An 18,341-nucleotide genomic window follows, 5' to 3' on the forward strand; every position below is an offset into this window, starting at 1 on the left:
AACTTGTTGCTAACATATCCACGAACAAATAAAGTGTAAAATTTTGGACCTGGGAGTTGTTTAAAGTCACAATTGATGTATGTTTAGTCATCCATAATTATGCAGCCATTAAGTTTTGTATGCACTTTGTCATAAAGTTTTTGAGCTCAAGTTTTAGCAGTCAGTGATTGCTTATCTGATTGTTTGGATACTTAATGGCTCAATAAGACGTAAAATTGTTGAATTTTTTACTTTCCTGACAAAAAACTTTAAAACCCTATACCTTTTGGCTCATTCTCTGTTCAATAAGCCAGGGTTTTGCGTGAATGATCGTCGAACACTAATTGCTGCTTTCTTATCCTTAGAGCCACTCTTCCAGACCCTTTTGCTTGTTCGATAGATGGAGAGCTCTTGTATTGTTGTATGACCATATTAACAGTAGTTTTGCTAGAGTCAGATGCTTTAGCGATATAAAGTAATGATGCAGAAGGATTATGTAGATAGTTGTGCAGAATTTTTTTTTCATTTTTCTAATTGTCTCGATGACATTTTAATTAAGAAAAATGTTTTGAATCGCTTGTCGATGTTTTTAATTAATACTATCATTACTTATTGTAGTTACGCAAAAAAAAAAAAATTTGAATGTGTTAGTGACAAGTTTTAAAACTAAATTCATTGTTCCGAATTTAAGGATCGCATGCTTTATATTACTAAGTTATTAAATTCCTTTTCTTTTGTCATACATTATTAGACTTAAGCATTAAGATATTGCCTGGTGCTAAGGTCTATTATTCTTAGACTACTATCTGACTTTTATCTCAGAAATTAAGGTTCAGAGACTTATAGATAAATCTTAATTAACAAAAGCAAATTGAGCATTCCTTTTCTCATAGATGAGTCTCATTGTATTATCACTCGTAAAAAAAAAGGCTGGCTTTTTTTCACAAAAATTTATCCCCTTATTTTCTAATTCATATTTTAAAATATAACCATATTCTTTCTTTCATCTCAAACAAACTGGGTAATTAACAGTTAGGAATCCAAATCACTCCTGCTTCATTTGCTAAAATTATTTTTTACTTACTTTTTTTACAGCAAGTGTTCCTGTTCCAGTTTTACAAAAGTATCTCTATAACTCAAAAGTTTTCTATAACTTTTTTCGTTAACTTTTCATCTTACTTATTTCCTCTTTAATTAACAAACTTCTAATATCTCATCTTGAATCAGAAAGGTTTTATTTGGTACTATTAGGTTCTGGTCATTAGATGAAAGTAAAACTTTAAACATTGTGAAGTAAAGCAGTGAGGCTAGCGCTATTGCTCTTGATTTATTAAAGGTTTTTGATATTTTTGATTATTGATTTTTTGTTATTTTTTTGGATTATCATTCATTACTGACCTTAAATAGAAACCATATATACAATCGTCCTTGTATGTAATACTGCTGTCATATTTATGGTTGCTGATCAAGCAAGCTATCATAACCTGTTCTAACTAAAACTCAATTTTGATTTTTGGTTATTGTTGTCATGAATATTACATTTCTGTTTATAAGGAGAAAATGCTGTTTTGAGCTAAATAATGCTTATTCATTTGGAATAATACTCCAAACATTTGTTGATAATTGACCAGCAAGTAATTTTTATAGTTTTGTATGAGTATCAGCTGATCAGTATAAGCTATGAGTATAGGATCAGTATAAGCTGCTTTTTATTTTGGTTGAGGTTCGATTTAGCTCTCTAATTATTAAAATCTTTAAAATTAATATTTGGTAGCTTGTAACAACAGATAAAATGCCATCCATCTTTAATGCTGTCTTATCTGTGTCTATGCAGAGTGTTAAAATTAGTAAAGTAATTTTTTTTTTTGTCATCTGTGTTATTGAGTTTTGTTTCCTTTAGAATTATTACATCTATCAAATTTGAATCCAATATTGATTCAATTTCAGTGATAAATTAATTTAGTTTAGGATTAGCCAATCAAATTTTTATCAATCAAATTATTAAACGTACTTTTATGTAGTTTAGAGTTACCTTTGAAACTCTTTTAGTATCTCTTTGAAAATATCATAAATTTGAATTTAAGTCTTGAATTAAAGTCATTAGTTCAAGTCTTTCTTTCAATACTAAGGCTCGAAAGAGTTTTCAATTTTATATATTCAATTCAATAAATCTATTGAATTTGTTTTTGGTATTAGACTGCTAAGAATACTTTATGTTTCTTTTGTGCAACCACTGTAAGAGTTTGCAATACCAGTTTGGTCACCTATTCAAAAGGGAGAAATTGATTTATTAGAAAGAGTCCAACATTGTGCAACAGTTTTAAAAATTGCTGGATAAGCAGCAATCCAGCGAATTAGCTGTCATAGTGTGTTAATACTACACTTACTGGCTCAGAACAGTTATAGCAATTACTAAAACTAATACTAATACATTTTGCATGTTTTTAAAATTATTCTAGTCTATTATTTTTGCTTTTGTGGTTTTTCAAAAAACTATCAAATTTAATTTGTTTCCTCAATTAAATTTAATGGTTTTGACATAAACTGTACTTTATTTTGTCTTGTTAAAACACATGAGTCATTATGTATCCCATAGGTATTTTGAAAGCGTGGTTGTATTTTTAAGTTTTTTGTTTTTGAATGATTGCTCGTGGTTCACCCATCTAATTTTCCACACATTCTCTATTCAACCTGTTTACGTTTAACTAAATTACGTTTAATAAATTGTACTATTTAATACGTTCTCTATTTAATTTATTTTGTTTTGTCCGGTGTGTGTGGAAATGATGCAATATGTGTCTATATATATATATATATATATATATATATATATATATATATATATATATATATATATATATATATATATATATATATATATATATATATATATATATATTGTTTACTGATTTCTACTAATTTTTATAGATGCATTTATATATATATATATATATATTTAGACTGATACAAATCACAATCTTGAGTGGTTTAAAAATGCAAAAAAATCACAAGGATCAGTAGCAACGAAGTCTATAATGGAAGCTCAAATTGCCAATCGTAAAGGATATTTTGTTATTGGAAATCAAAAAAGTGGCTGTGTTGATTTTTTGGAATTTAATTTGACTGATGTTATAAAATTCCAAATAAAGAATGAGGACTTAACTGTAAAAGATTACACTCTAGAAGAGGTTAATGATTTGCAAAGTCGCTTAATGTTGTTGGGAGGGGATATTGGTGACAAATCAGTAAAAGAAAAACAAAAAGAAAAAGATTATTTTGTTGAGGTGAGATTTCATGTAAAATAAGACAAATTTTTAATTTAAAATGCTAAATTGTTTTGATTTATATGAAAATTTTTAAATTAAAAAAAAAAATTATTAGTTTAATGAAAATTAATAATTTTGTTTCACTTTTTTTTCCTCACAAGGTGAAAGTAAGAAAAACGGAAAGGAGGGGGGGGGGGATTTAATAATTTTATCCATTTTAATAATTTAATAATATGTAATAAATAAAAAACACATAAAAGTATAATGTAAATGAAAGTGAAGAACATTATTTAAATATATTCATAAAATTATTTGTAAAAATTTACACAAATAAAAAAACCAGCGCCACTATTATGATGTTTTAATTTATGTAGAAAATTAAATATTAGGAATAGCATTTCAAATAATAAATAAGATTTATGTAGCAAATATACATCAAATTACACACATATTATAGTAAATATATATCATATATTTCATATATCATATATCATTATATTTCATTCAGTTATTGTTATTTTATTATTATATATATATTTTTATAATATATTAAATGTTATAATTATTAAATATATATATATATATATATCAGGGTGGTGCTAAAGACTGATATATATATATATATATATATATATATATATATATATATATATATATATATATATATATATATATATATATATATATATATTTCATGGTGGTTTTAAAATAACTTTTTTTGAAAATTTTATAAATAAATTATTTTTTGAAATTTTTGTAAATAAAAAATTACAATTTTACCAATCATGAAAAAAGGAAATTTGGCAAGATTTTTTTAGTTATAATTTTTTTCTCTCAATGTTTTTTATAAAATAACGATTATTTTTAAAATTTTTTTATAATTTCGCTTCATTTGAAACATAACGTGTCATATTTAGAAAAAAATTTTCTGATAAAACTAGGGACCTGTTTGATGTGTCTTGTGACACCCCTAAACATATTTTTTATTCAAAAATTTTTAAAGCCGGTATAGTTTTATTAAATAGAACACAATTAAGGTGTGTCAGCAGACATTTTCTAAAAAGTTTGTTTTTAAAACCACCCTAATATATATATATATATATATATATATATATATATATATATATATATATATATATATATATATATATGTACATATACATATATATATATATATATATATATATATATATATATATATATATGTACATATATATATATATATATATATATATATATATATATATATATATATATATATATATATATATATATATATCTGTGTGTATGTGTGTAGTATTTATAAACTATTATTATTCAATAAAAAGTTATGTTTTTATTAAAATCAAATTACTAAAAAGTTAAGGTAGATTTATTAATTACAATTTTTATTATTTGATTGTTCATCTATTTTCATTTTTTATTAGTTTTAATGTTTTACAAATGTTCACTGTTTAATTTACAAATGTTTAATGATTGATTGACAGGTTGTTGAAGTTGTAACAAGATTAGGATATGCTTATATGTCTCTTTGTGAAGCTGGTGATATTAAGTTTATACAATGGGAAAAGAAATTTTATTGTGATATTGAGTTTGAGCGAGGAGTTTCCATCAATGATTTGATAATAGAATCAGAAAAATTAGAGAAGCGATTTATGTATTGGAAAGAAAAATTAACAACATTCCGTTGTTTAAACCCTATCATAAACTATTTTTCAGTTAAACAATGTCTCTTTATGCAAAAACAATTATTTATGTTGATTGATGATCTTAAACTCGTTGATAGGCTCCCTCCTCAGTTTTATACACTTCTTTATTTTTTCGCTCATGATGTCAATGTTAATAATATTAGACACACTTTCAAATTGTCTCGCATTTTAACTATTGAGGATGAATCTCAACAATGGCAGACAGCCATTATTCCATCAAATTTTGATAAATACACACCTGATAAAATCCTAGATATTGTCAATACACTTCATGAAGTATACAATATAAGTGAAAATGTTGCATGGGCATCTATTATAGAAGTTTTTCCATATTGTGAAGGAAAGGCAGTAGTTTGGTGTGGCAAACAAGATCCAGAAAGTGAAAATATAAACGAGTTAGAGTTGAAAGCAAAAGTTCAGTTTGAACGTTTGAAGTCAAACAATAGGTAGTTTAAAATTTTTGTTTTTTTAATTTCAAAAACATTTTTAGAATATTTATGTTGTAAAATAGTTCTAAATATTTGAAGCTTATTATCTTAAATTGTAATCCTTATTGTAATTCTTATTTTAATAGATATTTCCTCATTAAAAAAAAAAAATTATTTAATTAAATTAACTTGTTAATTTTAGCTCAAATGCTAAAGACAAAGATGAAAAAAAGCCATATTTGACAATTGATGAACTTGGCAGATTTTTAAAACATTATAAAGGTTTTTTTTTTTAATTCTGTACTTGTATTTTGATTTACATTATTTTTAGTCATTAAAGCATTAAAAAAACCTAGTTAACCATTTTGTCGCTAAAAATATTTTCTTATTGTATACTTTTTGCAATAACATGAGCAAGGCTCGGTCAGGCTTGGCAGGTTATAAAGCCTGAAAAAGTATTAGAAATAAAATTTAATCATTTTTTGTAAGAAAAACTGTTCTTGATCTAAATTAGAATAAAACATTTACTATATATTAGATTTATTAGATCAATTACAATAATAAATTAATTATATAATATGCTCTATATATTTAATAAACTATTATTCAGGATAAATTTTATTTTAAGAAATAAGATATTTTTTAATCCTAAGCTCAGACCAAGTAAATTTTTTTTTTGCAATAAGTAGGAATGTACAAATTTTAAGTTTTCTATTTAACATTTTCTAAATCACTTAGGTACTAATTTAAATATCCTGGATACTTTTTTGATATTTATAATTACAGCCTACGAATATATACATGGTGTATAGAAATTACATATAAGTGAAAAAAATACTATTTTGTCATCATAATTATTTTTATATTTTGGTACCATTTTCTTGTTTTTAACCTTATTTTTTAACTTTTTGTATTGTTTTTTTTTATATTGTACTATTTTTGTTTTGTTTTTTATTTTATTTTGTGTATGGTGATAGTGCTGATTTATAATTTTTACTTATTTATTTTGCAGACATTACAAGTTTTCAGTTTTCAAAAAGGACTGTTCCTTCATATATAAACAAAAATAAGCCAAACCTATTAGTATTGTCTCATGGTAAGACAGGAATAATGTTTTCATTTTTTAGATCAATTTACTACAAAAATATATACATATTCTTTTTTTTTTTTAAGATGAAATTATGTATGCCGTTCTTGAGATTTATCTTTATCAAGATGGAGTTTTACCCACCTCAGAAGAAGTTCTACTTTGTGATGATTCTGTTTCAATTGAAGAGGTGACATTAAATTTTTAATTAAAATAAAAAATTATTTATAGTCAGTTGATACAAAAAAGTTGTAATAAAATAAATGGCTTTGAAAGCTAATAAATTTGTAAAAAAGTAATAATAATAATATTAATTTTTATTAAAATAATTATTAAGAATTATTAAAAATAATTCTTTGTCAGTCTCAATCAAAAAATTATTTCCTTAAGTTCAAAAACTGCTTGTATTGTTTTTACATGTAAAAAAACTAAAAATAGTTAAAATTAAACTTTAAATGTAAATTTCAACAAGTAAATTGTTAAAAAAAGTAGTTTTATTTCATATGTTTTTTAATCATTTTTTAGATTGAACTGTTGATAATGCGAGCTGTAGACAATAAAAATGGCTTGTATTGTTTGGTAATAAATAAAAACCTAAAATATGAAACATGTGAAAAAATATACTCCTTCTTGCAAAAGACGATTCAAATAGGTTAGCGAAATAGTTATTTTTTGTCTACTTTTTTTTTCTTTTCATTTCTATTCTGTTTTTGTTTTTGTTTTTTTAATATTTGTTTTATTTTCAGGTAGTATGAGTCCACTTTTAGTGTTTTGTAGTAGTGAAAACCATCACAATTCTTACCTTGTAACAGCTCTAGACCATTTTAAACTGAAAATGCCAAGTTATCCAAGTAGAGATCAGATTTGTGAAAAACTTACACAATGTCTTCGGAACAAACTTTTAGATCAAAAGGCTGGAATTATTATTAACAAATCAGTGTAAATTTTTAGTTTTTAATATTAAAATCATCATTTTTAATATTAGAATTACCAATATCAATAAAAAAATAAAAAAATTTTTATAATAATAAAAATTTTGTATTAGGTAAAAATGATACTTGTTTTCCAATTGTCAATTTATGATCGTTTAGATACAAATCACTTGTAGTGAAATCAATGAGAAGTGGAATGGGGAAATCCTTTTTTGTAAAAAAATGTGCCTCACGACTTTCGTCACATTTGAATGCTAATTATCAAACAAGTATGAGTAATAGTCAAAACAAGATCAGTGTTGTTATTGTTTCTGTGCATGGGACAGTGGTTAACACTGATGCAATAGTTGAAAGATTACTTCAATTTGAAGAAAGACCTAATGCTTGTTTCCCTAGACTATATCATTTTGATATCACACCAATGGTAAAATTTTACTTTGGTGTTAAACTTAAACAGAAACTAAGGATGTTTTTGAGAAATATGAAAATTTCATATATATATATATATATATATATATATATATATATATATATATATATATATATATATATATATATATATATATATATATATATATATATATATATATATATATATATATATATATATCTGTGTGTGTGTGTGTGTGTGTGTGTGTGTGTGTGTGTGTGTGTGTGTGTGTGTGGTGTGTGTGTGTGAAATAGAGTGCTCAATGTTCTTTAAAGAACAGAGAAATTATAAATTTTATTATATATATATATATATATATATATATATATACATATATATATATAAATAAAATTATAATTTATATATATACACACACATATATTTATATATATAAATATATATATATATGTATGTATATATATGTGTCTTATATATATATATACATTATATATATATATATATGCATTATATATATATATTTACACATATATATATATATATATATATATATATATATATATATATATATATACATATATATATAAATAAAATTATAATTTATATATATACACACATATATATATATATATGCAAGACCGGAGTTTTTTTTTTAATTAATTGATAGACTGTCTGCCCCAACCAAACCCTCAGTCGATGTAGCAGCACTCCCTTGCGGGTCAGGCTAAAAGATAGTAGATGTAGCAGCACTCCATTGCGAGTCAGGCTATTTGTCAGTCAATATAGCAGCACTCCATTGCGAGTCAGGCTATTTGTCAGTCGATGTAGCAGCGCTCCCTTGCGAGTCAGGCTATAAGATAGTCGATGTAGCAACACTCCGCGCATGATTTACAGTAAAAAAAATAAAAATAAAAACATTGTTTATATTGTTAAAAACAAACTATAGAACTATATATATATATATATATATATATATATATATATATATATATATATATATATATATATATAAAAGTTAGGTTCTAGTCACTTTTAGAAAATCTTCAACAGTGGTATTAACAAAAGCAAGTTGAACATTCCATCTCTAGTGGATGGGTCTAACCTTATTTTCCCTCCCTTACCTATCCAAATCACTTCTAATTCTGTTGCTAAGGTCATTTTCCAATTAAACTCTTCTATGGATTGTAGCCTAGACAACATTCTTGTCATAGTCTTGCATAAGTGTTCTCCATAACTCTCTCCAGTTTGCTCTAAACCATTTAATAAGTGATTGACTCTTATTTTCCTGCCTGCTTTAAAATGTCATTTGTGGTTACAGTTTTTAAAAACCCAAGAGAACACTCTAACTTAATTAAAAATTAACAAATTTTTAATTTAATAAACTTATTCTCTGATAATCGATTTTGTTCTACAGCTGACTAGATAACAGAAAGGTTATATTGTGAATTAGATGGAGATGGCTAGGGAAAGGTTTAAAGGGATGGCTAGGAAACGTTTGATTAAAACTTGGATAAGGATATAATATTGCTTTGTATGGTGTATCTAAAAAAGTTTTTTGATTATTAAACCATTCCTTTCTAATCATAGTATTAAGTTTGTCCTTGAAAATAAAAATTTTTCTAGGGCAAACTTTATTCTATGAACACTAAAATAAAAATTATCTCTTGGGTACTGCAAGGTTCTATCATTAGACCTGTTTTGTTTTTTATGTATGTTAAAGATTGTCCTGAAAATCTTACATTTAAAGTGGCTCTTTTTGCTGACAACATGACTATATACTCTATAACTATATACATATAACTATACGTCTTGACAAAAAGTCTTTACTTTTTGACTGCTCACAACAGGCAGCTAATCTAAAATCTGACCTCTTCTGTAACCGCTTGGGGCTTGCAGGGGCTTGTGAATTTCAACTGATTCCTTTAATGTATGTCTACTTGGTTTACTACTGATCTCACATGAAAACCATATAAGTTATTTATTTAGAAAGTAGCATAAGTCATTTCAAAAAAATCAAGTTAACAAGCTACAAAAATTTGTTGTAAATGTTCTTACTCTTTAACAAATTTTTGTTTCCTGGCAACTCCTATTTTGATCAACTTGAAAAAATAATTTGTTGATACCATTGCAAACCATTCAAAAACTAATGTTTATTTAAACAACTATTTGTTTCACAACAAAAAAAGGATCTGTCAACAAAGTTGGTAATATTTGTAAATAATGACATTGTATTAAAAGTACAAAGGTGTGGAGATGCTTTAGACTGTTCCTATCACAGCCATATTATCCAGACTGGCAAAAAGATTGAGTTTAAAACAATTAGATATAAGATGAGTGCAAGGCACAATGCATCTATTATCAATCTCATTGCACAACTGTCAATTTCATTGCACAATAATCCAGAACATATTTTAGTTCTCTCTTTAAACCACCATCCCCAGGTTTTTGTTGTTTGTTTAAGGAATTGTTATTATCATTTTTGAGTTTCTTATATGTAGTCTTTAAGTAGCGTTTAGAAATATTTTCTGTCAGCTGTGCATTTTACACAGTTGACAGAAAATGTTTTTAGAAGGATTATAATAGATATAATTCTCATGAAAATAAGAAATGTAATGTGGCTTTTACAATTGACAATTTTTACATCATATAGCGATAATGATTTTTTTAGGTTAGAGAAGGACTGGATTCATTCCTATTTAACTTAGTTGTTCTGGGATCATTAAAAACAAGTACAGGAAAAGTGTGGAGAATGAATAGCAATGATACATGTATCATTGAAATAACCATAAACCATTCTGACGAACAATCTAACAATGTAAGGTTTTACTAAAATTTATTATGACAGTTTGAAAGTGTAAAAATTATGATAGTTATGGTGTAATAGGTGTTTAAAAAAAATACTAGTTGGTGTTTTGTAATAATGATCAACATCTTGATTGTTCAAATGTATTTCACATCTAAAAGTTTATACTTTTTTATTAAAAACATAATTTCTTTATAAATATTTGTATGAAAAACATATTTTGGAGTTATTTTCTTTTGATTCAATTTTAGGGTCCCAGAGGAAGTCAATGTATCAGTATAGTTGCTAACATGCTACCAAGTATTACATGCATTTCTCCCAATGAGGTTTTGAGTGTGCTCCAAGGTCAAGGTATTTTGATTTTTTTTTAAATAATTTATAATTTCAAAAACTTATTAAATTATTTATACAAGTTATTATATTTATTTTTGTACTAAAAAACTTTTTTTTAACTTTATTTTTCTAATATAAATTTATGTTATTTTTCAATTTTTTTTTAATGAATAACTAGAGATGTTTAAAATGGTTTGGTATGGCAATAGAGAGCACAAAAAAGCCTCAATGCAACGAGTTTGTCAGTATTTACAACTGTATGACACAAATAGATCTTTGTTGAATACTTTCACTTACGATCCAACTCGTCCTGCTGTAAATCTTCAAAATAGTTTAAAGATATTACTGAAGTAAGATTTTTTTTCAAAAGAAAAAACCACATTCTTGATTTATTTATTTTTTTAAACTTTTGTAAATGATTTACAAATATGATTTAGCAATATGATTTGTTATTGAATTATTCAAGCAGTTTTTCATTATGTATATATATAAATTAGGATTCTAAGAATATGTTGATTTAATGTTGTAATTTAATTGAAAATCAATTGAAACGATATTGTAATTTATACATAATAAAATTAAGATTTAAAAGACCATTTCAAAGGATTTAACCATTTCATTGAATTTAAACATTTCAATTAATTATATACTTTAAGACAGATAAGCCATAAGACATTCTTTATAATTAGACATAACTAATAAATATAAGTTTATGTTTTTTTGTTAATAATTTGTATCTTAAGATAAATGTTTTTTGATTTTTTGATGTTTTGTTTTAGGAAATTAGAAAAGCAATACTTTATTTGTAGAAATCAGTATACTAAGTACCTAAATTATATTTAAATAAAATTATTTAATTATGAATATAATTTGATACCTAAAATTAAATGACACCTTAACAATGATATTTAAACTAACATTATTATAACGTAATCATTAATGGCTGTAATTTATCAATAATTTTTTTTATGATAATGTTAAATTTTTATTTATTTATTTAGATATTGTGGCGTACAAGATCCTTGTTGGAGTGAATTAAGAAATTTTATCCACTTTTTTTAACACCCAACTTATTGACTGTGAACAATGTGCTTTTACAAGCATTCATGTTGTTAAAGATTTGAGAGGATTTAAAATTTTTGTTATAAGTTTCCTGTTAGAAATGGCACAAGTAATTTACGTTTCATAACAATTCTTTGAAATATTTACTATAAATAAAGTCAGCAATATTATATCTAAATACGCTAAAACTGCATATACATATGCGCTAAATATTAGTATATATATACATATATGTATGTGTGTGAGTATTTGGCATGTTCTACGTATTTTTCAGTCGATATAGCAGCACTCCTTGCATGTTCTACAAGTTTGTCAGTTAATGTATGTAAACAATAAAAACATTTCAGTCTATTTTTGCTTTTGTAATTTTTTGAAAAACAATGAAATTTAATTAGTTTCCTTAATTAAATTTAATGGTTTTACATAAAGTGTATTTGATCTTCGTTTAACACAGAGTCATTAAGAACCGTTTTTACCACAAACTGTAAATTTAGATGTCAAACTTTTGAAATATATATACACATAGATATATTTTAAAATATAAATATCAATAAATACAAGCTTTGTAAAGTTTATAAATTAAATCAATCTAACTCTCATTAAAGTTTTTGTAATTAAAATTTTTTTAAATTTTTATATTGTTAATATAATTCAGGATTTCTCAACTCGCTCGATATCATTAGATGATTATTATGATTCTAGTCAGCTAATGGTTCAGCTTAAAAGAAAATGGGAGCACAGGTTGTTTAATTTTTTATCAAAATCAGCATGGTGTTTGATTACTTTATTTTCCTTGGTTTTCATTTTTTCTAATTTTTGGGCTTTTATATTATATGATATTATGTGCAAAATAAATATTCTAAACCATGCAAAACAAAACTATAAATGTATGTATTGAGAACTCTTAATTTTATTACTTAAATTTTTTTTTTCCTCTTGTTAGTTCTCATCCTTACTTATTTTTCAACCAAGACCATGTCACAATGACATTCTTTGGATTTAACATTGATTTAAATGGTAACTTACTTGATCCAGATCATAGAACCATAATTAAACAGGGTATAATGACAAAAGATCTTTATGATGATCTGAATCGTCAGATGCAAGGTACTGAATGGGGATGTTTGAACACCAATTATAACACATTATCTCGGTAAGCGAAAATTAAAAAACATTTTTCATTGTTATATTGTCTAATAAAGGTGATTCATAAATTTAACTATAATTTCTTTAAAATAGAAAATCAAAGTTAGATATACTTTGCCGGGTAATTGGCGTAGACAGTTTTGATCCAGACCCTTCATATGAGTTGGCTATTGACAATATGAAGAAAATTCTTGCTATTCATATGAGATTACGGTTTTTTAAATTTTATTTAATTTTTTAAATATTTTTTATAACGATATATATATATATATATATATATATATATATATATATATATATATATATATATATATATATATATATGTATGTATATTTATATATATATATATACATGTATATATATATATATATATATATATATATATATATGTATATATCTGTATGTGTGTAGTTAATACAATTAATGTTTTTGTTTAATATTTTAGATGTGTTATTCCAGTGATAATGATGGGAGAAACAGGTTGTGGTAAAACAAAATTGATTAAGTTTATGTGCGCTCTTCGAGCTGGAAAAAAAGGAATTCAAAACATGTTACATGTTAAGGTAAATTTGACTCTTAAAAAGTGAAGTTTGTGTAATCTACAAATGATCAATGTTCTTAATTATTGCTCTAATAATGAAACAATAATTATGGTATAACAACAATAATGGTATTTTATATAAATATATATATACACACACACACATGAGTCTATGTATATTAGAGGTGTACATTCGGACTTTAAGTTGGTTGCCAGAAATCAACCAGATTGTTTAGTTGACTTTAGTTGCTCGTTGCTATTTTTATAAAAATTTTTGCATTCAGTGGATTTCTTCCATGTTTTAGCTTCTTTTTTTTTTAGGGCTAAGTGTGGATAATAATTCAAAGTTAGGGTAAAATTTAAAACTTTGTTGTTTCGAACCATGATTTCTAGACAACCAAAAATGTTATCATGTTGAATTTTTACTTTTACTGTCTATCTACTCATTCAAATCTACTCATATTAGCAAAAAAATTGAAAAGAAATGTTTCTGTCATATTCATGTTGCTAAAACTGCTCCTCAAAGTAGCAATTGCACTTCATGCGCAAAATTTTCTTAAAATGGGCCAAATTTTGGGACCCAATATCTCCAAAATAAATAGGAGTTTTGGAGAAAAAATTTACAAGTGGCCTATTTTCATGGTCTTTTACAAAATATCTGAAAATGAGGACAATTTGAAGACATCACTTCCAGACTTTGCCTACATTTCTCAGACAATAGCTCTTAAGTCAAAAGAACTTTACTAATCATAACTAATAATAACTAGAACTGTCGATAAAGATCAATAGCCATTCAGGGGGCTTAATTGGGATAAACTAAATATATCCCATTAAAGGGATATATTTAGTTGACCTTCAAAAACTTTGGTTGCCTGGTACCTTTGGTATATACTATTTTTTATAGTTTTTTAGGAGAAACTTGTTTTCGTGCCTACATTTAGAAATTAATTCAAATTTTTTGTTTAATGAGCCTTCTTGATTTGCATGTGTAATTATTTCAAATTTCTCTTGTAGGCATAGTATGCATTTTTTGGAAATATTGTTATATGCAGGCGCTGTTTTAAGAATGGACCAATTCAGTATTAAATCATCAATATTTTTTTCTTTTAATTTCCATATATATTTTGACAGCATGGTGTCTTTTGAATACTTTTTATTTTTGAAAGATTGTTTATAATTGGCAAAACGTTTTTTCCATTCACTCTCTGTTAAGCCAATATATTGTTTATCAGGTACATTCTTAGAGGAAACAACACATTTATATACCACATTTTTTGATAACCAACTTTCACTCATTGGACAATTGTTTTTTTGTTTACAATTATAATTTTTTGTAGTTTAGGATTTCTTTTTTGTTTAACAAAGCAATATTGTGACCTTTTATAATTCTTTCCATATTTTTTGTTCAACTGTAGCTGACTTTAATTGTATTTCGATTAAAAATTTCAAGTAATTTATTAGAGGTCGGGAAATGCTCATCGACCAATTTTAAAAACACTTTTTCTATGTTAGTAGAAAGATTTTTGCTATATGGGGGGTTGAACCAAATTACATTTCTAGTTCTATTTCTTTTTTTTGTATTCTTTTTTTCAGGGTCAAATTTTAGTCCAAAATTTTCAAAACCACATTTTTTAGGGCATCTTCAAATATTCATTTAGAGGAATTGAATAAATTTTCATTTGAGAAGTTTTGGTTTAGTCTGTTATTAATTAAAATCGGGATTTGTTTTAGAAATATATATATATATATATATATATATATATATATATATATATATATATATATATATATATATATATATATATATACACACAAAATAAGTTATTTTATTTTGGAAAGTTGTTTTGTGCTATTAAAGTTATAATAATGTATTTTATTACAATAAAAAGGTTCATGGAGGTGTGACCCATCAAGACATACTTACAAGAATTGAACAAGCAAAGCGTTTAGCAAAAGAAAACTACGAATATCACAAAATAAATACAGTTTTGTTTTTTGATGAAGCAAACACATCTGGCGCGATTGGACTTATTAAAGAAATAATGGTAGATAAAAGAGCGGATGGTAAACCATTAGGATTAGCTGAATGTGGACTTGAAATAATTGCTGCATGCAATCCTTATAAGAAGTAAGTTAATTGTAGCAAGTTTTACTTTAACAGAAATATGTTAAATGTATTAAAAAATAGTAAATTATAAAAAAACACATATTATTTAATCATTATTATTTTTTCAAGACTTTATATCAGAATTTATTTTTCAATATATTTTAATATAATTATTATATTGTAAATATTATTTTTATAAGAATTTTCAGATGTTTATAAAAAAGTTTTTGCTTTAAATTTTTTGATTCTTTGAAATCAAAGTTTAAAATAATTTTAAAACAATATATTTTTCAAGGCATTCAAAAAATATGATAAAAAAATTGGAATCTGCTGGTTTGGGATATCATGTAAATTCCAAGTCTACTTATGAAAAAATTGGTATATATAAAGTTTAATTTTTATGTAACTTTTTTGAAGTACTAAAATATTTTTTCTGTCTGTTGAATACATACATACATACATACATTCATACATACATACATACATACATACATACATACATACATACATACATACATACATACATACATACATACATACATACATGTATATTTATATGTGCGATTCCACTGCCGAAAATGAAAAAGTAGTCAAATTTTATTCTCTTTTTTGTCAAATTTTAACACATAAATATTGATGTAGACACATTAAAGTTTATTTTAAGTATATCTTAGTACCAAAATTGAATAGTTTATGTCATTTTTATGCTTCTGAAAAATACAATTTTTCTCCTTGTCGCATGATTAAAAAAGTATCACTTTAAAATGTTATTTTACCTATGAATTGATTTGCATAATCCAAATTAATTTAATGTGAAAGTAGAGCCAACATGTTCTTCTTGTTGTTGGATTTTATTCTTTAAAAAATATATATATTTCAAGATAATAACTAAATAACCTTTGCAATTTTCATGTAATTTAAGTTAACAAAAACATGATAAAGTTTTTTTTTCCTATAGATTTAGTTAAAAAAATTTAATTGTTTAACAATATATGCGAAAGAATATTAAATGTTAAGTTTTTACATTTAAAGTAAAATATTTTTTGAAAATTTAAAAAAATAAATAATATTTTAATAACGATGCTTAATTAAAGCACATTTTAATTTTGAATTAGTGTAACATAAGTTAAAACTACAGGCATTTACCAAAATTCTGGCGCTTTTTCATTAAGTTTTTGTTGCTTACAAAACAAACACTTACATTTTTCATCGCAACTCCCAAGGGGTTTAAAATAAATTTTTAAACATTTAAAAGTTACAATTGTTTAAAAAGAAGAAAGTTATTTTTCATCGCAGTTCCCTAAGGAATTTTCAAATCTTTATATACCAATAAGTTTTAATAAGTAAAACAAAAGATATTTAAGCAAAAGGTTAAATAAAATTTTTTTTCATTTTGAAATGGCAAAAAGTTCTAAACAGACTGTTAAAATTTATAAAGCTGCTTATCGACTGTAATTTAAAACAGAAAAAAATTATGAATGCTGATCACCAAAATGCTTATGTATAAAACAATGATCTGGAAAAAAAATTAAGGAAAGAGAAAAAATGAAGGAAAGAGTCCAAAAGTATTGACTCAAAAAAAAAAATTCTGCAAAAACAGTGAACTTTTCTACCATTTTGAATGTTCAAACAAAAGGAAAATTAATCAAGAATGTTAAAAAAACTTTGCCTAAAGATTCTGCAAAACGTTATGAAGTCCTGGTTATGTTGCTGAATGAGTTGTTCAACAAAGAAATGACTCTTCCATTAAATAGCGTTAACAATTCAGCTTTGACAGAAATTAAAATATTAGTCAAAAAGTTCTACTGCAAAGATGACATTAGCTGACTGTCTCCAAATGTTAAGGACTTTGTCTCAGTAATTGAAAATGAAAAGAAGATTAAGATCCAAGTTCATCATCTTTTTTTAACCCTGAAAGAAGTGTACCAGCTTTTAAACATAATAATTTGAATAATGGATTAACCCTTTGAGCACGGGGAGCCACGATCGTAGCTTTACCATCAAAGCACGTAGAGCCACGATCGTAGCTTTGAAAGTTTTCTTCAGAACTGACTTTTTGTGCAAAAATACTGCTGTTCAAAAATTAAAAATGGTACTTTTGAATCTAGCACATTTTTTTCTATTTTTTGGTATATTGTTTGTGTATGTTGACTTATTTTAAAATAAAGTTAAAATTTAAAATAGTTGTTTTTTGATTTTTTTAAGTTTAGTTTCTCTGTACAACGTTTAAATTTTAGCACGCGCTCAAAGGGTTAAGCAGGTTTTGTGAACTACGCCCAATAAAAATTCGATCTATTTCTAAGTTATCTCACAATGTATGCGTTTGTACTTACCACAAAAACATGCGATTTGCTTTAGATTCCTTAATGAAAGTTGATTGTTTACTGTTGACTAAAGTTAAAACTGGTCAGAAAATGTCTCAAAATTTTGTTTTTAAGGACTCATTAAATGAATGTTTCTACAACAAATGCGACAAACGTAAAGATCTGAAGTTTTTCCAGCAATACTTGACCACCCTTGAACTACTAGAATTTAAAATAAGTTGGTACCAATCGGAGA

General features: G+C 25.0%; 1 protein-coding gene across 2 annotated transcripts in view; it reads left to right on the forward strand.

The window, feature by feature from the left end:
• Positions 1 to 18,341, forward strand: part of LOC136092464 (E3 ubiquitin-protein ligase rnf213-alpha-like) — a 164,052-nt gene that overhangs the window by 121,136 nt on the left and 24,575 nt on the right. For both annotated transcript variants that reach the window (XM_065820728.1, XM_065820729.1), the window contains 18 exons: positions 2,940 to 3,263; positions 4,733 to 5,400; positions 5,585 to 5,664; positions 6,395 to 6,478; positions 6,556 to 6,659; positions 6,995 to 7,121; positions 7,216 to 7,408; positions 7,561 to 7,825; positions 10,458 to 10,604; positions 10,844 to 10,943; positions 11,104 to 11,275; positions 11,927 to 12,096; positions 12,643 to 12,728; positions 12,931 to 13,140; positions 13,227 to 13,346; positions 13,580 to 13,697; positions 15,565 to 15,803; positions 16,078 to 16,160. In XM_065820728.1, coding sequence (XP_065676800.1) covers positions 2,940 to 3,263; positions 4,733 to 5,400; positions 5,585 to 5,664; positions 6,395 to 6,478; positions 6,556 to 6,659; positions 6,995 to 7,121; positions 7,216 to 7,408; positions 7,561 to 7,825; positions 10,458 to 10,604; positions 10,844 to 10,943; positions 11,104 to 11,275; positions 11,927 to 11,987 — 2,325 coding nt within the window. In that variant the 3' untranslated portion in view covers positions 11,988 to 12,096; positions 12,643 to 12,728; positions 12,931 to 13,140; ... (2 more) ...; positions 15,565 to 15,803; positions 16,078 to 16,160. The remainder of the gene's footprint in view (positions 1 to 2,939; positions 3,264 to 4,732; positions 5,401 to 5,584; positions 5,665 to 6,394; positions 6,479 to 6,555; positions 6,660 to 6,994; positions 7,122 to 7,215; positions 7,409 to 7,560; positions 7,826 to 10,457; positions 10,605 to 10,843; positions 10,944 to 11,103; positions 11,276 to 11,926; positions 12,097 to 12,642; positions 12,729 to 12,930; positions 13,141 to 13,226; positions 13,347 to 13,579; positions 13,698 to 15,564; positions 15,804 to 16,077; positions 16,161 to 18,341) is intronic.

Source organism: Hydra vulgaris, chromosome 15, assembly GCF_038396675.1.
Source record: "Hydra vulgaris chromosome 15, alternate assembly HydraT2T_AEP".
Taxonomy (NCBI): Eukaryota; Metazoa; Cnidaria; class Hydrozoa; order Anthoathecata; family Hydridae; genus Hydra; species Hydra vulgaris.